The sequence below is a fragment of the Mesoplodon densirostris genome, chromosome 10 (assembly GCF_025265405.1).
Source record: "Mesoplodon densirostris isolate mMesDen1 chromosome 10, mMesDen1 primary haplotype, whole genome shotgun sequence".
Classification (NCBI taxonomy): domain Eukaryota; kingdom Metazoa; phylum Chordata; class Mammalia; order Artiodactyla; family Ziphiidae; genus Mesoplodon; species Mesoplodon densirostris.
Window position 1 is genome coordinate 97,217,995 of NC_082670.1, and position 20,945 is coordinate 97,238,939.

The 20,945-nt window shown below is 42.9% G+C and overlaps 1 protein-coding gene across 7 annotated transcripts in view; it reads left to right on the top strand.

Moving 5' to 3' along the window:
• Positions 1-20,945, top strand: part of CNTN4 (contactin 4) — a 566,629-nt gene that overhangs the window by 542,174 nt on the left and 3,510 nt on the right. For all 7 annotated transcript variants that reach the window (XM_060110875.1, XM_060110877.1, XM_060110876.1 and 4 more), the window contains 8 exons: positions 2,655-2,813; positions 4,921-5,070; positions 6,907-6,977; positions 8,035-8,269; positions 10,239-10,351; positions 10,920-11,106; positions 11,536-11,648; positions 19,265-19,433. In XM_060110875.1, the coding sequence (XP_059966858.1) occupies positions 2,655-2,813; positions 4,921-5,070; positions 6,907-6,977; positions 8,035-8,269; positions 10,239-10,351; positions 10,920-11,106; positions 11,536-11,648; positions 19,265-19,433 (1,197 nt within the window). The remainder of the gene's footprint in view (positions 1-2,654; positions 2,814-4,920; positions 5,071-6,906; positions 6,978-8,034; positions 8,270-10,238; positions 10,352-10,919; positions 11,107-11,535; positions 11,649-19,264; positions 19,434-20,945) is intronic.

The window sequence follows — 20,945 nt, forward strand, 5'->3', positions numbered from 1 at the left end:
CCTATACTATACCCTATGGGACCAGGTTTATTTCCATTTTAAAATACACCAGAGGGCCTCCCTGGTGGCGCAGTGGTTGAGAGTCCGCCTGCCGATGCAGGGGATACGGGTTCGTGCCCCGGTCTGGGAGGATCCCATGTGCCGCGGAGCGGCTGGGCCCGTGAGCCATGGCCGCTGAGCCTGCGCGTCCGGAGCCTGTGCTCCGCAACGGGAGAGGCCACAACAGTGAGAGGCCCGCGTACAGCAAAAAAAAAAAAAAAAAAAAAAAATACACCAGAGCTGGTCTGCTCTCCCACTGGGGACCAAAAGAATTCTGTTGTTGAAAATGTATCCTCTGTTTCAATAGGATAATGTTCAGATCAGCAGTTTACACACCAATAAATTAGACTAATAAATATTTAAATTAGTAATAGTTGAATTTCTTAAATGATACTGTATATTTCATTTCACAGAAAAGAACATTAAATACCAAGAGGAATTTGCACATGCGGTCTAAAAGAACCTCTAGCCTGATCAGTTAATAAAGCCAATAAATTAATATGCCATGTTGAACCATAATCTTTTGTTTTACCTCCTCCTAGCTCTGCCCTTTCAGCTTTTCTGCGTGTTGCAGAGGCAAGGCTGGTATGCGTTTCACTGACCTGTAAGAGATTTTTGTATCTGAAACTAGTAAAGCTTGGAGTCTTGGCTCTGGCTTCCTTGATTCTCTGATATTTACTTTATTTAATCTAGAGCACTCGAACAGCAGCTAGAAAGGCCACCCTTCCCTGAGAAAGAAACAGGGATGCAGGTGTAACACCTGCATTCCCTCTGCTGTTGCCTGTGACACAAACTGTTTGAGCCCCAGACCATGTTAACACTTCGCTCAGAGGATAAACATTTGCTCATTTTGTCATTTTGAAAGAGAGACCCAACTTCCCCAAAACAAAGGTGGTAAACATTCTGTAGGGTGTAGCATATCTACACTTGGGTGGGGCTGGTAGCAGGGACATAACAAACAGCAAACCGCGCTGTGAAAGTACCATCTTACCCCCAGTGGCCAACTTCATGCCACCCCTTCATGTCCTTCTTCCTAGTTGCCAACAGTGGGCTCAGATCTTCCTCTATCAGTTTAATTCATTGAGGAATGTGGGGAGGAACACTTCTCTCCTTGTGGTACTTTGATTCTAAAGGCCATGGAAGGAGCATCTATTTTAAAAAAGGATGGGAATGCTAAGATGAGAAAGCTGGTGAGAAAAAAAAAAAGATTATATTGTCTTCTGGACTTTTCTCTGATTAATAAGAGTCCTGAAGACCAGAGGTTACCTCACTTCTATCTAGGTGGCATTAGACTGACATGCTGAAATGTCACTGTGGAAAATTAATCAGTGCCAGCATACAGACTTGCAGACCTTTCATTCAGGAGTAGGAGGGAGAAGGTAAATTTAGTCTCATCTGTGGGTCTATAAGAAACGATTTTTTAAAAAGGAAAGAGAAATTTAGGGCATCACTTAAAGGGTACGGAAGTAAGTCCCAGAACAAAGTGTTACTTCCAGAAATTGCCATTAACCTCTCAGCACTCTGCGAAAGGTGTCTTCCTTCCCTGCCCCTGTGCCGTGGCCCCGTAGTATTTTGGAAGAAGATGTGATTGCTGTCCCGGGCCTCAGCACATCCCCCCCAGGAAGATCTCCTTACTCCTGTCTAATGGACACAAGCTGTGTCGTTATGTGTCCCTCACACTCACCTTCTCTGCCCAGGTGGTCACTTGTTAGAAATGCCTTTAACCGCCTGCTAAGAGCGTTTCATGTTGGAATCAAGGACAGCTTTGAGTCTCTGCTCTGGCTCTGCTGTTATTTTGTGTTTGCTTACCAACCACTTTCCAGTCCTCTGTTTCTTTATGATTTGCAAGCCTTCTTTTAAAACTGATTTCCTCCCGTTTCGATGGTCTAAGTACAATGGCAGAAACAATGCACATCCAGAGCAGAAGGAGGAAAATACAGGTATGAAACTTACAGAAACTGCCAATGTGGTCCTTCGACTCTCAACCCGATTTTGAAACCGCTTTGAGGAAGGCACAGTCTTGGGGCTCTTGCACACAAGCCACTTTCACAGCAGTTCCCTGGCACACAAGTGTGTGCTGGCATTTTATGTGGACATTCCAATGCAGCTGGAATGTACAGAGCAGCACTGAGACCCCCAAAGTTCTAAAGTCATCTTCGCTCACATCATCAGGGGTAGAAATGACCATTTCCAGAAGGCTCCAATCTTCACTTACCACTACTATATCCCCAGATAACAGTGTCCAACCGTAGTCGGAACTTATAATATATGATGGATGGATTAATGAATTTGGGCCCTGGTGGTACCCCAATATTCTCTCTTCACATCTAGAACAAATATTCTATTATAATTCTATATATACCTACTGGTTTTTCCTATTATATTGTGAAGCCGTGGAAGGAAGGGGCCGGGCCATGTCTCGCTCATCTCTGTAGTTTCAGAGCCTAGAAGAAAGCCAGGCTCCTAATAGCTATTCAAAAAGGAACTGACAAGTGATGAATCTGTGGGTGGATGAATCAACGGTTGAATAGGTCAGCGCCCCATTCAACAAAGTGGTCACATCCTTGGACATTTGAACACTCTGCTCAACTTCTGAGGGTCTTGCTCTTTCTCAGGTCCTCCAGGCCCCCCAGAGGCTGTGACCATAGATGAAATTACAGACACCACTGCTCAGCTCTCCTGGAGACCCGGGCCTGACAACCACAGCCCCATCACCATGTATGTCATTCAAGCCAGGACTCCCTTCTCCGTGGGCTGGCAAGCAGTTAATACAGGTACCATGTTGGATGCCTGGCGCTGGTGTCTCACAGGGGCTTCTGAAACTCAGCAGAATGGACACAGCTCTGTGGCAGAAGCCGAGAGGCGTCTAGGTTCTCATTCAGACACAGCTACAGATGAGACTTTATGGCAGTGTTTCCTATACCTCAACCAGTATACTACTGTTTTATGTTTTTCTTTCTACTGATTCATATTTGTTTGTTTGTTAATTTGTTCTAAGCAATAAGTCTGAAATGATAGTAGGTCTGTTGTGTTATATTTTTGACACACATTTTAAAATACATTAGTTATAAAAATAAAATGCATCATCTATCTGTGCATTGCCTAAAATCCTATGTGTACCACTAGTGAGGCACTTTGAAAAACAGTGGATTATGTTACTGTTTAATCACAGTCTTTGTAAAGTTTGTACACCGCTTTCAAGAAACCTGTATTTAAGGGCTGCGTGGAGCCTCTTGACTTGCTGCCCATTTTTTTAGATGGATATATTTGGGCATGAAGAGGCATGAGAGTTTGTAAAATTAAAGAATACATGTGTTGTCCATACCATCCCTGCTGCTGTCTATACCTCCAAATTGACTCATTTTGTTATTTTATTTAGCTTTCATTTGAGGAAAATACGGACAAAAAAGTAGTTATTGAAAGCAAGTTACACACTCTTCTAGTCTTTCCATTTTAGCTTGTCTAACCTCTGAAATGGATTTCTGTGTTTCCAGCTGAATCATTGACTTTCTTCTGAGTCACAGGAGTGTTTTAGGAAGGAAGGAAAGGAAAAATCTGGAAGTTAAGGAGATAAGAATTCTAGTCCTGACTTTGCTAATCAGCAGATATCTATACATCTTCATTTTCCTCTTCTGTTAAATGGGAATAATAAGAATTGTTATGACCCCATACAGAAATGATTGTGATACTTAAAAAAAATAAATTGCTGAATAAATATAATGAAGGAAAAGAGTGGGATGAAGATGCTGATTCTGATGAAGATAATAATGATGGTTTACAAAAGAAAACAGCTGGAATTGATTAAGCCCTTACTATGTGCCATATGTTCTGCTAAGTGCTTTTCTTGAGTGTTTCAACTTCACTGTGAATAGATATTGTTATTAGCCTTATTTCATGGTGAGGAAACCGAGGCATGGAAAGGTGAAGCAACTTGCCCAAGGTCGTTTGGCTACTGAGTGTGGAGTTAGGGTTAGAATCCAGGTTGTCTGACTCCAGAACCCACTTTCTTCACCTTTGGAGGGAAGGACTATATAAGTGTGGCCCCAAGGAGGCTAGAAGCCACTGAAGCCTAGTCACAGGGCCCTCAGCTTTGTCACAGGGGACATCCCTCTGAGTCTCCTGGGCCCATTGGGAAATCTTCATAGTAATTAATTCAAAACCCAAAAGGTTGTGCAGTGAGCATAGAAGCCAAGTCCAGAGCTCAATGGCTTGTGGCATCAAGCAGGGGGCCCTGTCCTCTGTGAAGGGAGGCCTTCCCCAAATCCTGCTGGATGAACACTATGAAATTCTGCCTCTCTGACTCTTTTTCTGTTCTTCATGGGCCGTTCCTTTTATGTTTACAGATTCTTTCTTTTGATATGCTAATACAGTTCATTAACAGTAGTTGTGTGGATTTATAACATTATTACTCCATTGTTATAATAAGTTACAGAGCTTGAGCCATGCAGTCAGACAAAGGTGCAATCCATTATGACCTTGAGTGAGTCATTTGACCTTTATGTGGTACATTTTCCTCAACTATAAAAATGAAGAGAATAATTTCACCTTACTCATAGGATAGTTGTAAGAATTAAACAATATGCCCAGCCCCATACAGTAAATGCTGAAAAACATGTGAGGTGAGAACAACAGTGATTATGGTCAAGTAGCTTTGGGCTTTGAAGATTGTCTTTTGTGATGTCATCTGCTGGTGTGTGATTTGAGTTTATTAGTCTGGCACAGAGAGGTCTGAGATTACCTCCCTGCAAGGGCTGTTTGTGCAGCTACCCTCAGACCTGCAGCAATGCCCCGAACACGGTAATGGTGATGATGATGGATAGAAGTTCCTATCTTCCTAACATGGAATCCTATGAAACACGCTCACCTTTTGATGTCTTTCAGTCCCAGAACTCATTGATGGGAAGACATTCACAGCAACTGTGGTGAGTTTGAACCCTTGGGTCGAATATGAATTCCGCACAGTTGCAGCCAACGTGATTGGGATTGGGGAGCCCAGTCAGCCCTCTGAGAAGCGGAGGACAGAAGAGGCCCGTGAGTAGCACCAAGGATACAGGAGCTCCTGTTCCTTAGAGAAAGGCTTTGAATCTCCCTTTTCTTCAGCCCTAACGAGGCTCTATGCTAGCCCACCCTTCCCTGAGTGACTGTGATCATCAGAAATCAGACCAATAGATGCTCAGCTTTACCACCAGGGAGTTTCATTATTTTGTTGGTGTTTTTGTTTTTAGTTTTATATATTAACTTTTATTGAAGTATAGTTGATGCACAATATTATATAAGTTATACGTGTATAATATGGTGATTCACAATTTTTGAAGGTTATACTCCATTTATAGTTATTATAAAATATTGGCTATATTCCCCTGTGTGATATGTCCTTGCAGCTTATTTTGTACATAATAGTTTGTACCTCTTACTCCCCTACCCCTACATGGCCCCTCCTCCCTTCCCTCTCCCCACCGGCAACCACTAGTTTGTTCTCTCTCTCTGTGAGTCCCAGCAGTGAGTTTCAATCCAGAGTTACGTTCTCACTCTTCACTGGGTTCCCTGGTACAGGGTGAGACACTCTGCTTTGTTCTCTCAAACACCACGTCTTTCTTCACTGGTTCCTTTGTCACCAAGACTCTCCTACCAGGATTATTATTTTTTCAAATGCACACCCACACTTCAAATAAAATCAACTCACAGAAATGTCAAGTGGCAAAGAGTAAGTTCTTCAGAAATGTTCAGTAAGATTTTCTTAGGGTATAAACCCTTCCCAGAAGCTAAGATTGGGAACATCTTAGTAATTCACGCAAGCCTGGTCGGCAGTTTGTAGGAGCTTCTGTGTACGCAGCTTGGGTGAGCACGGTGAGAGAACGACATAAATTCATCTGCATCCCTTGTATTTGTCTCGCATAGAGTGGGAGGCCTAGTGTGGGTGTGTGTAAAGGTCCCAGCTGCGATGAGGCCAAATGTTTATTGAAGGAAGAGCAAGGCCCCAGAGCAAATGGAAACTGACCCTACTCTTGGACAAAAATCCGTCTGGCTCTATTTCGTTGGCTTTATCCAAGGGGACATTCCCAGTCGCCAAATCTATACCCCAGCCGGACATTTTTAGATTCTGTCTGGAGTCTTTCATTTATAGGATGATACTATAGGAAGGAACCCCATGCTTCCTTTTCCCCTCCAAAATCGTAATTTAATGAATTCCTCTCAGCAATCCTGAGGGGGAAGCTACCATAATTTGCCCTCTTTTACAGAGAAAACTGGGAGTCAAAGAGGTTAAGCAGAGTGAGCCAGGGGTCAACCTCTGTCCACCGCTTCCTTCAACACCCAGCTCAAAACTCACCTTCCTCCGAGAAGCCATTAGCCCAGCCTGCGCTTCAGGAGGCCTCCACACGCCTCCATTCTGTCTGTGCTGCACTGTTTTTGGTTGTCGACATCGCTCTGTAATCGTCCTGCATGTGCTCCCACCCTCCAACTAGATTGTGAGCTCTGCACGGGCAGAGTGTGTGTCATCACTTCTTTGTGTACCGCCACGTGGTTCATAAACGCCTACCCAAGCCTTGGAACCAGAACCTCAGTCCTTTCCTCATCCCCCTGAACTTTGGCCTCTAGGGGTGGAGCTGAATCATTGTTCAGTCATGTCAGATAACATGTGTGCCTCTTGTTGAATGGGAAAGAGGTGACTAATAGCAATTTCCTGGGTATGTTTCACTTCCGCGAGCTGATGCTTCGGGACCCTTGACCAAACGATTTCTGATCTCAGAAGACAAAGCTGTGTGCATCTGAGTGTCTGTTTAAACTGAGTCACCTCAGCCAGGCAACCTTGCTGGCCCTCTTGGCCTTTGCCACCTGACATGACTTGTTGTTTTGTCTCCCGTACAGTCCCCGAAGTCACCCCAGCCAACGTCAGTGGAGGCGGAGGCAGCAAATCTGAACTGGTTATAACCTGGGAGGTAAATGAATCGCAGAACGAAAGGAACATACATTAGCCTAGGCTATTTTATTATTTTACTCCGTGTTAAACGTATATGGGAAGCTGCCTTCTCTGTTTTTAACAGCAAAACTCCGTTTGAGTGCTAACACTCCCTCTCTCGTGAATGGCTAGCAGGAAAAGATGGCGCTTGCCCATCAGTTGTGGAGTCAAGTTTTAACTCAGTTGATCACAGGAAAAACAATCATGAAAGGGAAGACAACATAAGAAAAAATGTATATATGTATAATATGCACATTAAAGAAGGCTGGTTTAGAGAAAACCAGTTTTTCTTTTTTTCCTGAATTACTGCAAGGCCAATTGATTTAAAACATCTGCCCACAATAGACTCCGTGTACCAGCACAATTTCCTAAGATTGGCTTTGCTGCAGGAGCCCTCTTGTGTAAAGTATTTTTTCACCAACGTAGAGGTGTGTTAGTCACCACTTTATTAAAAATTGATTTTGAGAGAGGAGGTCGGAGTTTCAGAAAGAGTCCACGATGATTTTGAAGGATTCTAGGCAACAGCCACGGAAGTTTAAATCTGTCATCTAACCAGAGCCCCAGCAGTGAGAGAAACCACTCACCCCTTCCAGCCCAGCTCTTCCAGGCTGCGAGGGAAGATCTTGCCTGAGCCAGGATGGCCCCCACTTCTTTGGTGAGAGCTCTTTCAATGAGTGTCCGTGTGACACTAGAGGAAGGATCCTACTAGATGGTACATGTTGGGAATGTTGGTTTTTAGATCAACTGTCCAGTGTCTTCCACAGTCATTTCCTACAGTTTCAGAGCTGGGTGGTCTCCATCAGGAAGCCAGGCTCTCCACTGCAGGTTTTCATTGATTTTTTTTTAGCCCTGCTTCAATCCCCCCTGAATATCTCTGGTAGACTGATGGCAAGTCCCAAATTGAAGACTCTCGGCAAAGCCCCCAATAAGATAGCGTGAACACAGGGGCGTGTGTGGGGGTGGGGAGTGGAATAAAACAATGTAGCATCTGCATCAAAGTACTGCGGCCTCTGAAGACCACCTCCCTTTCTTCCCAGACGGTCCCTGAGGAATTACAGAACGGCAGAGGCTTTGGTTACGTGGTGGCCTTCCGGCCTTATGGCAAAATGATCTGGATGCTGACCGTGCTGGCCTCCGCGGATGCCTCCAGATACGTGTTCAGGAATGAGAGCGTGCATCCCTTCTCTCCCTTCGAGGTTAAAGTGGGTGTCTTCAACAATAAAGGAGAAGGCCCTTTCAGTCCCACCACGGTGGTGTATTCTGCAGAAGAAGGTATGATGTTTCTTCAATTCTGAGATGTTGACTTTAGGACGTACCATCAATTTAGCACTCTACCCATAAACTGAAGGCATATCCTGAATCAAGAAAAGCGTAATATGAAAAATATGATTCATTATCTACCACCAATCTCTTAGAAAGACAGCAACTCCATGGTATATAAAAACAAATGGTTATCCTTTATTAATTCCACTGCTAAGGACCAAAATCTCAAGTACCATATAAGATCTTCATGTCTATGTATATATCACATTACTTTCAACAGAATTCTATTTTATTTTATGCCTTTAAGTGAATGCCAAAATATAATTTGTATTTCCTCTCAATATGATTTTTTCATAAGTCATATTGTACTCAAAAATTATTCTGTTATTAAAGAATAGAGTAAGTCACAAAGCAGTGTGATTGCTCTCATTGTCATCTCCGGTGTTATCATGTTTAGGGGTTCTCACTCATTTTTACTGCCTCTGTGCTATCCCTGCTCTCAGAATACCTCTCCTAATGGTATTCATTTCCACTGGAGTTTGCCTTCATTGTTTCAAAGGTGATGTTCAGAATGAGACCATATTAAAAGTTGAGTCATTGACTTGGAGTAAGTGAAGATGCAATAAATTTTTCTGTCCAGATAAAGAAGTCAGCCCCTTAGACTCAGTGGTCCTCCATGATCTAGCCCCCACCTCTCTTTTCTGCCTCAACTCCTGCCCCTCTTCCCTGCATGCTCCATGTTCCAACCATAGCCAAAGGACTTGCAATTATCCAAACAAGCTTGAGCCCCTAGTATATGCTTTAACTTCTCTTAATGTTTCCTGCTTTGCCCACCTTGTGACCTCATGGTCATCCTTCAAAACTCAACTCAAATAACCGAGGTCTTCTCTAATTTCCCCAGGCCCGCGGAGTGAGGTGCTTCTCTTTTTCCTTGTGTCTTAACATTGCTCTGTTATAATTCTCATCTCAATGTATTATGAATTTTGAATTTTAGTTTTATATTCTCACTAAGGTGTGTTTCTTGAGGGCCGGCTGTTTATTTTTTACCTCTGTGTCACCAGTGTCAAAACATGTATGACACACAGACCCCTAATAAATACTGAATGAATTAACACATAAATAGAATCATACATTGTTATAAATAGACAAAACCTTAGGGGTCTCCATGTACACCATTTTCTGGAACATAATGTGCATTCCAGAGGGAGCACACAAGTTGACTGTAAATGGTACTAGATGAACCTTTAAAATTATTTAATACTTATATATCGATTTGAATTGCATCAGAAAAAAATACAGCTATCAAATCAAAACCAGGATTTCATTTATGTTACAACTCACAACATGCCTAGGTTGTTCATTAAGAAAGACCACTGAAAGGAAAATCTTTACATAAAAATGGTACACAGCTCTGGCAAAAATCTGGCAAAAAGAACTGAAAGTTAGGGGACAAACTGGGTCCAGACTCTCCTTTGCAGCTGAGGAGGTTGAGGCCCAGAAAGCATAAATGACTTGTACAGCCAAGCTTGTAAGACGTGCAGCTGGCTGTGCAGAACTGAACCGTTACCCGGCCCTCCTGAAACTTAGTCACGTCAGTTGACTCTCCTTTTTTCTGTCTAATTTTTGTAACCAGTGACTACGACTCTCACCTAGGACAAATGCTAATTAAGAAGGATGTGTGTTAAATAAATTGCTGGCTATGAGACATGGTGCTTAAACTTAAGTGTCCTGGGTTACTTCCCTTCCACCTACCCCTAAATTTAGAAGCCAAAGACTGAAAAAGTCTCTTCACCACCATCTCCATCACCATCCTCTCCCAGCTGTTAATGATGGTTTCTCTGTAAAATGAGGGTTTGGATCATAATCACTAAGGACTCTTCTATAATCATTGATTCTTTGCCCATATGATGCCTTTGCATCTAGAAGCCTATTCTGATGCAGCTGATAGAGTCATAACTTTTTCCATACTTATCTGCAGAACCCACCAAAGCACCAGCCAACATCTTTGCCAGAAGTCTTTCTGCAACAGACGTTGAAGTCTTCTGGGCCTCCCCCATGGAAAAGAATAGAGGTCGGATACAAGGGTATGAGGTAAGCAAGAGATAGGTGCCTTGGTTCTGGGAAAGGGTCCCTACCCCTCAATGAGAACTTTCTAGACACCCTCTGATGAAAAAAGACCTAAAGTTCCATTTAGAGGCATTTGTTTTAGAGAATAGTTGTTTCTAAAGGAGCATGAATGGAAGCCCTGAGCATTCCACTGTGAGATTACCCATTTCCATGGTACTCTCCAGAGAACTCTGCCTAAATACATGCAGGTCTAAGCATGTATAAGGTGGTTGGCAAAATGAGCTTTGATTTCTGATACACCAAGGATCACTTGGGCTCAAAACAAGGTGGGGAAAAAGGGAGAAATACCGAACCATGACTGTGCCAGTTTACCATCTCACTCTGAAGCTAAGAACGAAAAGGGGGCCTTTTTAATTATCGATAATTTCTCAGCACGCACAAAGCTCTTGGTTCTGAAAGCTCTGCTTACGACTTGCTGTATAGAAAATTAACTCTGTCATAAGAATCTTGTATTAAAAAAAAAATCACCTGATGACGTTGGAGATATCCCCGATAGGTAAGACATCCAAGGTCTTCCTTTTTATTTTCTCAGGTAAAATATTGGAGACATGATGACAAAGAAGAAAATGCTCGAAAAATACGAACAATAGGAAATCAGACATCAACAAAAATCACCAACTTAAAAGGCAGCGCTCTGTATCATTTAGCTGTCAAGGCATATAATTCTGCAGGGACAGGCCCCTCCAGTGCGACGGTCAACGTGACAACCAGAAAGCCACGTAAGAACATTCTTGCTCAGATATATTTTAGAGATTCATCAAACATATTCCAAGTTCATTCCCATCCCCACCTCCCAGTGATCATTTGCATACTAATTGGTGTCATTATGGAAATTCAGATTTACCTTAGCATTTTAACTGAACCTTTCCGAATACCATGCAAAATTCATTGCTCCGGAGGACAGAAAGATAAATGTTTTCTCCTCACTGGGAAGGGCCACTTCTTTTAGCTATAAATGTTAGGCGACCAACTGAATCTTTTTTCCATTTGCAATGCTGTATCTCATCAGATTTTAGTGACCTTGAAGACACATATTAGTGCAATAGCCCGTTAAATTGCCTCCACTCTCGAATTCTAGGAAGGAGATATTCCTCAGAATCCATTGAGACTTAATAATCTGTGACTTCGTATATCTTAAATTTTTACAGCGCCAAGTCAACCCCCCGGAAACATCATATGGAATTCATCGGACTCCAAAATTATCCTGAATTGGGATCAAGTGAAGGCCCTGGATAATGAGTCGGAAGTAAAAGGATACAAAGTGGGTAATTTCTTTTTGCAGAGGCACCTACTCCTGCTGTTAGTGGGGACACACTGTTCTCATGAACCCTGTCCTCGGGGCTTCCCTGGTGGCGCAGTGGTTGAGAGTCTGCCTACCGATGCAGGGGACACGGGTTCGTGCCCCGGTCCAGGAAGATCCCATATGCCGCGGAGTGGCTGGGCCCGTGAGCCATAGCCACTGAGCCTGCGCGTCCAGAGCCTGTGCTCCGCAATAGGAGAGGCCACAGCAGTGAGAGGCCCGCGTACCGCAACAAAACAAAACAAAACAAAACCCTGTCCTCACTCTCCCTGACAGCACTCTGGCAGCCTCTTTCTCCCAAACACCAAAGTGGTTTGGTCTGAGTTTTGTCAACAGCCCATGACAGCTGGTCAGGATTTAGAGAATCGCCTATACTTCAGGCTCAGGCAGAGACAATCAGAAATAGTTAAAGACCCTGTGGTTGGGTCTCCAAAAAAAATCATGAAGAACCACATTTTAAACATTTCTACTGTCAGTTTTGTTCTGTGCTTGTCTTGATTGTATTTTTAATCAACAGTAGTAACTTCTTCCTATTACTAATGGTTAATCTTTTTTGTTCATGTTCCTATTGTTAAGGGTATGTATACACACACACCCCCACACACACATAGACACACGTACATATACATACATATACACAAGGATTTTTTAGGACATTCGTTTGCCTGATCCCATAAATGTTAGCCTGACTTTAAAGAACTAGAAAAGAAAATGGATGTAGCCCTGGTGCCACAATTAAAGGGCATTTTAAGTATCTTGTTTTGTTTTACTTTTAAACAACATTTGAGGCAATGCAAAGGCAGGCCAAACAGAACTAGTCTGCAGGATGCATCAAGCCTGCAGGCTGCTATTTGGTGACATTTTTGGATGCAGCTGTTGAGAGTAGCATAGTGACAGTGCTGTCAGGCACTAGTTACAGTTAGTAAAGCCAGGGCTGGAATTGGGAGCTGACATAATCGGCCATAGAGCCTTAGGTGATACGATTAGAGAGGGATTCGGAAACCGTCACTGCTATGGACTGTTTTTCCTTCATCCATGTGGCACAGTGATTTGTATTTTGCCAGCAGAGAAATATTCCCTAAGAACTAATCTTCAGACCTTTCCCTGGATCCCTTTGTAAAAGCAAACTTTCTGGAAGGGTCTTACAGAATAGAGCAAAAACGACCCCATTTTGGTGCTCTAGTCATTATGTGACTTTAGGTAAATCATGTAACCTCTCTGGGACTGCATTTCTCTTTTATTAAAGGAGAAATCTTCCAGTATCTTCCTTTTCCCCTGAGCCTTTGCACCTCTATTCCATCTCCCTGGGACTGCCGCCTCTTACATCTCCATCCTTAATCAGCCACGCATATTTCGGGTCTAAGATGAGAAGCCTTCCCTGATGGCCAGAGCTCTCACTATTTGTCAGATTTTTTTTAAAGTACTTTCCATCCTCTTGGGTAATTGTAATTGGCTGATGACTTATTGTGAACCCCCAGACTGTGGGCCTCACGAGCACAGTGCCTGAGTGGTCCCCATGATTTCTCAAGCCACGGATGCATTCACTATGGTGGTATTAAAGGGAGCCCTCGTTTCTTGAACTCCTAAATCATTAGCCTCTTAGTGCGACATAATGGGAAAGAGTTCATCTGATCAGTTTTACGTAAGACGAGAGAGATGTGGGGTTTGGTAGGCTGGAAGACGAGAGAGGAGAGAGGAGACTCAAAAGAAAGCAAAGAAAGAAGGCAAAAGTGAAGACAGACCTTGCAACTTTGGGGTCTGACCCAGGCTGACACTGCCGGGACTGAACACAGCATGAGAGAGATGCAGATGTGATCTGGGATGAATTAATTTAACCAAACCAAGGAGGACAGTGAAAAAACAAACAAGCAAAAAAAACAGGAGCGAGAAAGTCTTCCTCCCTGCTTCCAGTGTCACCCAGTAGAACAGAGAGAGAAAACACAATAAAAATTCAGAAAGCTTTAGGAGTCCCTGTGGAGGGGCACAAGTTCCATGAGTGAACCTTTTACTAGATTTTAAGCTCATGTTGAAGCTGGTGCTGAAATAAATTTGAAAGGCAGGGAGCTGCCTAAAGTACTTCAGGGAACCAAGCAAAATGTTAGTCGGGCAAGAAATCCTGAAGATCATCCAGCCAAAGCCCTTCATTTCGCAGATGCGAAGACTGAAGGCCATTGAGTAAAGTGACTTGAAGCGCCCTCAGCTTTCACAGGGCAGGGATCTGTATGCAAGCTGAATTTTATTTCAGTGAACTGGGTCTAAAAGATTCTAGGCAGTTTTAGAAGAAAACTTGGAAAATGAGTATTATTTAGTTGCTACTTCTTTGTCTTCCTGCCCCCTCTCAGAAACACTCATATGAGCTTGTCTTGGTAGCACTTTTCCAAGGAGGCCCTTCTTATGTATTTTCTAAAAACTCAACAGACACTTTTGCAGACATCTAGAAGATTCCCTTGAGCAGCACAGAATCGGGCAGGTGTGGTGGAATCAAGCAGTATAAGACCAACACGGCGGTATTCAGCTCCCAGAAAAGAACTGGGGCTTCACGGAGGATTGGGGAAACTTTTTATTTCTATAGAACTAGAATAAAACATTGGAACAAATTACAGCTGGAGAGCATGGAACCTTTTCAGATGTGAGCAGCAGATCGGATGATATAGGCTAATTTGGTGTGGGGGGGATCCAAAATGTATTTGTTTAATATATTCGTCACAAGGGCTCAACCACAGACTTAATTTAAAAAAAAAAAGAAACAAAAAGAAAAGAAACAAAAAAGAAAAAGGACACCACAGCTTAAGATAGAGTCCTATCCAGAAATCAAGGAAAGAACAGACTATCTCAGGAAAAAAATAAAAGGACAACACAACAAGAGCCATGGATTTAGGCTCTTTTTTTTTCCCCAAATATGGTTTTTCATGTTGGATCTAAACTATATCTATGAAAAATAGAGTGGCACCTCCGAGTTGGGAATTTGATGCCTTAGGAAGCATCACTCATGGCTGGGTACGAAGTGTGTGAAATGCTGCAGAAACCACATGTGCTGACAGTAGAGGAAAGAGGATTAACAAGGTTAGACCAGGTGGTAGTAAAGGGCCCTTTGTGACTTCTTGATTTCCAGTTCGACTCAATTCCTTCCCAGCCCTTTAGGCCCGGGACTGGAGGAGCCAGACTCCCTACACATCCTCATTTAGATCCCAAGGAATCTCACTGTAACTGGTTATAGATATTGAAACGCTACATATACAATGTTAATGTTCAGGGATATATATAGTTCTGTAAAAATTAGACATCTGTGTGTATTTTTGGTTTTCTACCTAAATTGTCGAGATTTGTGGGATTTCTGCTTGCGTAAATAGTCTCAAAAAGAAGTTGACTTTAGAAAGTTTAAGGTGCAAAATATTCTTTCAGCACAAAGTGTCAAGCTACTTTATCATACTTGAGCTAAAAAGAGGGCGTCTGGTTTCAGTATCACAAACTAAACTGTCTGCAGAGCCAGGCAGGTTATGTAAAGGGATTAAGTTAGCTTAATCCTTTCAATAAATACTGTCAGTATACGTGCCAAGCACTGTTTTAATTCTTAATTTTGTAATAACCCATGAAGTAGGTGCAGTTACTAGCCCCAGTTTTATAGATGAAGAACTCATGGCATAGAGTTTAGTAACTTGCCTACTTCACATAGCTCGTATTTTTTTCACTGATTTATTGAGATACAGTTGACATATAACATTGTGTAAGTTTAAGGTATACAGTGTGTTGATTTGATACATTTATATATTGCAAACAGATCACCACCATAGCATTTACTAATGCCTCCATCCCATCACATAATTACCGTTCCTTGTTTGTGATGAGAACATTTTAGATCTACTTTCTTAGCAACATTCAAGTATATGGTACAGTGTTGTTAACACATCTAGTATATTGAAGACCTGTGCTCTGAACACAGGCAGTATGGATCCAGAGTCCCACCTTTTAACCACTCAGCTATTCTGCCTGCCATCAGTAAACAAATAGATCAAGTGGTAATAAAGTACTACCAAGAGAAATAACTCAGAGTGAAGGGAATAGGCAGTGCCATGGGATAGACAGGAGAGACATTATTTTAAATAAAGCACAGGGAAAGAGGTGACATTTCGATTGGGCCGTGAAAAATGGAGAGAGTAAGATAGGCAGCTCTCTGAGAGTGTCCCAAGCATAGTGAACAGGATATGCAAAGGTCCTGAGGTAGACACATGCCAGTGTGACACAATAGGAAGTGTTGGAGACTGTGATAAGCTACAGGGCTTGTGATGGTCCAGGATAGGCAGCAACTTCTCAGCTCCAGCCATTTATTGCCGGACAGGAATGTAGACCAGTGTGGCCATATCTTCCAGTTTTTAGTAGAACCCAAAACTTTATCATGTATAGTTTCTTGGTTTTTACATGTTGACATCTAACTCAAAAAAAAAAAATGTAAACCCACTAAGGGCCCAATAGTTAAAATATGCAGGCCAAATGTTACCCATGGGCCACGAGCTTTCTACTATCTAACCCCCCTTGTTTTGCATTCATGAAGACAGAGACCACAGAACAGAAGCAAGTTGCCCACAGTGGTGGCCAAGCTGGTCTTAGTTACGAATATAGGCTGTGAACCCAGACTGCCTGGGTTTGAATGCTGGGTCCCCCACTTACTGGCCATGAGACCCTGGGCACATGGCTAAACATCTCCAGGTCTCAGATTTCTCATCTTTAAAATCAGAATAATAACAGTGCCTACCTCAAGGGGTAACCTGTATTAGCACATAGAATATAAAGTGTTCAAACACATAGTAAGCATTCAATAATGTTTGATTCTATTATCATTATTCCCACAAATTCACTCTTTCTCCGTGTCTTCCACCCTGGATTATAGGAAATGCAAACACAGCCTTTAAGTCAAGCAGCTGAACCAAGTGTTTAGTGTAAATAAAGGTTTCACAGGCCTTTATTTAGGTGCCACTGCAGTCCCCATCATTAGAAGACTGATAAGCAATGCTGATAAAAGGGCAGTTTTTTTCCTGGAAGTCTTTCTTTTGGATTTACAGTTGAAACTAGTTGAATCCTCTGTGCTCTGGCAGAGGTGAGTCAAAGAAGCAATTTATTCCTCAAAGCCAGGTGTGCCCTTGCATCCCAGCAGCCAGCTCATGTTCCTGAAGGGCCTTGATGAGATGCTGTGACAGTCCTGAAGGTGCCTCAGGATTTATTTGAGCCTGATCATTAGTGAGGGGATGCTGAGTGTGATACAACTGATGCTCTGAGAAGGAAGGGGGACACTTATGAATCTTTCCACCTCAAGGAAATTGTGTTTTCCACCTTGTATTAGAGAGACATAAATAAAGGTGATGAAATGCCAGGAAACAAATGGGATCTAAACTGTTTTAAGGGAATTGTATGAATTTCACTTGTGTTTGATTTTTTTTTTTTTTTTTTTTTTTTTTTTTGCAATGGTAGGGTAACCCTATGTCTCTGACCTCAGCCAATCAGAATTTACAGTGGGTCTTAGGGAAAGAGAAGCCAGTCCTGTGGTTCTCAAAGTGTGGTCCCTGGAGCAGAGGCAATGGTGTTGCCTGGGAACTTCTTAGAGATGCAGATTTTTCAAGTTCCACCTGAAACCCACTAAATCAGAAACTCTGGGGTGGAGCCCGGTGTTCTGTGTTTTAATAAGCCCTCCAGGTGACTCTGATGCACGCTCAGGTTGGAGAACCCTGATCTCATTCATGATTCCCTGAATGAACATTCCCTGAAGATCTTTCTTAACAATGTGTCACGGGCTGGACCCTTCTGCTATGGAGCCTGACTCAGGAGGGCTGGGGCGAGGCTGGAGAAGGATTTCTCAGCCTCCCCACTGGTGCCACTTTGAGCTGGATAATTCTCTGTTGTGGGGACTGTCCTCTGCGTTATAGCAGGACCTACCCACCCGTTGTGACAACAGAAAATGTCTGCAGACATTGCCAGATGCCGCCGGGGACAAAACTGGTCCTCCCCCCTCCCGCCCCTGTTGAGAACCAGTGGCCTGCAGCACTTGTATTTTTTACAAGCTCCCCAGGTGCTTCTAACACACAGCCAGGACCAGAACCATTCATGTTACCCAACCCTTTTTTTTTTTTTTTTTTTTGTCAAGAGAAACGATGGGTTATGGTGATTCAAGAGTACAGGCTTAGGAGCCCTCATCTTACCACTCACCAGCTCTGTGACATCTCTGGGCCTCAGTTTCCTCATCTGCAGAAAAGAATAACCGTGCCTTTCCTGTCAGGTCATTGTGGCAGTTAAATATGGTCATGTCAATAGAGTGCCTGGTTCATTGTAAACATCAGAAAGTATTTGTGGGACAGTTCTCGTCACAATTATCATATCCAGAAAGGCAGGTGCACCTCTCTGGGCCTTTATCTTTTGTTCCTGGTGGGAATTGTTGGTGACCACAGTAGGCAATGCCAGGTGGTGAATGTATTTTCAAGAGACCTAGTTGCCCATCTCATCACATGGACTACCAGCCTAGTCTCTGACCCAGAGGAAACCAAGAAGGGGAACAAAGAGTGGCACTGTTGAAGCTACATGAGTGGCACTGTTGAAGGTACAGACACTTCTAGAGTGACAGTAATTGCCCCATAACATCCCCTCTTTTCTATGTAGCTCAAAAAGAGGTCCAGTGGGAGGAGAAGGGGGTTATAGCACTTGTCTTTCAGAGATGCTCTCCCTGTTCTGAAATGTCCTCTTTCCAAAGGATTAATAACAATGATAACTTTTGGCCTGATTTTTTTTTTTTTTTTTTTTTTGCGGTACGCGGGCCTCTCACTGTTGTGGCCTCTCTGGTTGCGGAACACAGGCTCCGGACGCGCAGGCTCAGCAGCCATGGCTCACGGGCCCAGCCGCTCTGCGGCATGTGGGATCTTCCCAGACCGGGGCACGAACCTGCGTCTCCTGCATCGGCAGGTGGACTCTCAACCTCTGCGCCACCAGGGAAGCCCTGGCCTGATTTTTACGCCTTACTTTTTGCTTCTAACCTTTGGCGTGTGTATTTGTACCTTTTGTTCCCTTTAAGGCTTCATAGATACTGTTTCTTACATGCTTCCTTTGAGCCCTTCATTTTATTCAATCCTGTGCAATCGTGAAGAGTTGCCAGAAAAGTGGGTGTTATTGTCCCTGTTTTACAGATGTAGGCAGTGAGGCTCAGAGCGGGAAAGTAAGTGAACCGCGGTCACACAGCAGCCAAGTCTGTGCTCATGCCAAAGACCCTCATGTGTAACTGAGCTCTGTACATCCACCTTCTCCATGTGTGTTAACTGACCTTCCAGAGGTTACATGAGGCCACACAGCACGTCGTCAGACTCATGCTAGCCCCGCTGCCATGCTGCACAACACTTTAAACTCTTTCCTCATAATGAAATCAGTGGTGGCTGCAGACATGCCCCTCGCTATCAAATGAGCCTTCCAAATGCAAGTGGGCAGCCTGACAACCTCGGCGTCCCTGCATTTCACCGGTGCCCAGAGGTGAAAGTGAAGGAATGCTCCATCCTTGGGGCCTTTGTGAGGACAGCAGGTGATACCTGTTCTTTCCATATTGGCAGGTCTTGTACAGATGGAGCAGACAAAGCAGCACATCTGTCATTGAAACAAATGAAACATCAGTGGAGCTTTCTTTGCCTTTTGATGAAGATTATATAATAGAAATTAAGCCATTCAGTGATGGAGGAGATGGCAGCAGCAGTGAACAGATTCGAATTCCAAAGATATCAAGTAAGAATGTCATTTTTGCCTCCCTTCTCCCTGTCTGCCCTATCTCCTAAGCTTCCCAGTGAGTCAGGGCTAGGGTGAAATTAAGCCCCCCCCCCAAAAAAAAAAGGCTAAAATAAAAATGGACGATGCCATCCCCCTTCCTCAGACCACTGGTATTTGCTGATCTCAGGTAGTTTTGTGCAGAAGACAGTTTGACTAGTTTTGAGTGATTTAATCAGCTGGCAATCAAAAATCAGGTTAAAGCAACCCCAAATCAGTCACCCAGGCTTTTCCATGTGGACCCATGTAGTTTGCATCTACAATAACCCCAAAATTACAGCTTAGAAAGTTAAAAGCATGACTCAGGAAGAACAAGCAAAGCGTTCTTTAAAAAGCTCTGGAAACCTGTCCGTGGTGACACAATATAATGTCTTTGGCTGAGAATATTTTGAACTTGACACTGTTTATTTTGAACATGTGTATGTAACATATATACATAAATGCACATGTCTACATATAGTCAAGGTTATCTTTGTTTACAAAGACTGTTGAAGAGTGTGTTCTTTTCTGAGCCAAACACATTCAACTTAGTTTTCAAATACTAGGTTTGCAAATATCTCAGCAGCAAATTATTTTTTTTGTTTTTTTGTATGATTTTATTTATTTGAAATTAAAAGAAAAAAATAGAACAGGCAAATCCATAGAGGCAGATTAGTGGCTGGTAGTGATTGGCCAGCGGTGTGAATTGTGGCTTAATGGGTACTGGGTTTCTATTCGGATGATGAAAAAGTTCTGGAACTAGATAGCAGTCCTGGTTGTACAGCATTGGAGTGAACTTAATGTCACTGAATTGTACACTTTAAAATGGTAACTTTTACATTATGTGTATTTTACCACAATAATAAAAAAAATAAGATTGCCATTAGGTATCTAAGTATAGATTTTCATTGGCCTTTGGATTTAACAGTCTAGAGATGAGGGGTTCGGTGAAGGCTGGAGATACGAACTTTCAAGCCACCAGTGGAGATACGATATTTTAAATCATGGGCAACCCTCACTACAGAGTTCTGAGCTTCAGCCCCTTTGCCAAGTGTCCATCATAGTATTTTTCAGATGAGGAAAGGGTCTACTATTCTTGCTGATATCAAGTTTTAGTAAAGCATCCACTAAGCCATTTTAATTACATCTATAAAATTTGGATGCCTCAAATCAGAAAACAAAATGTTTAATGGTCATTTCACCATTCTTCTGAATAAGCACTTGTTAATGTTAATGAACATAGAACAGGACTTCAGGTGGGAAACCAAGGCTGCCCCAAGACATTCTCCGAATTCAGGAGTAATTTGCCAGTTTCCAGGTACTGCACCTTTTTTGCATACAAACACTAAAGGCATTTTTGTCTTTTAAAACACTGGGGAGAATTGGTTTCTACGTATCAGAAGAGGACTCTAACTTCTGTTGAAAGGAACCAGATTTATGGTGAGATGTGGAAATTATCTCCAGGCCAAAAACACACAAGATGAGAATTTGTTT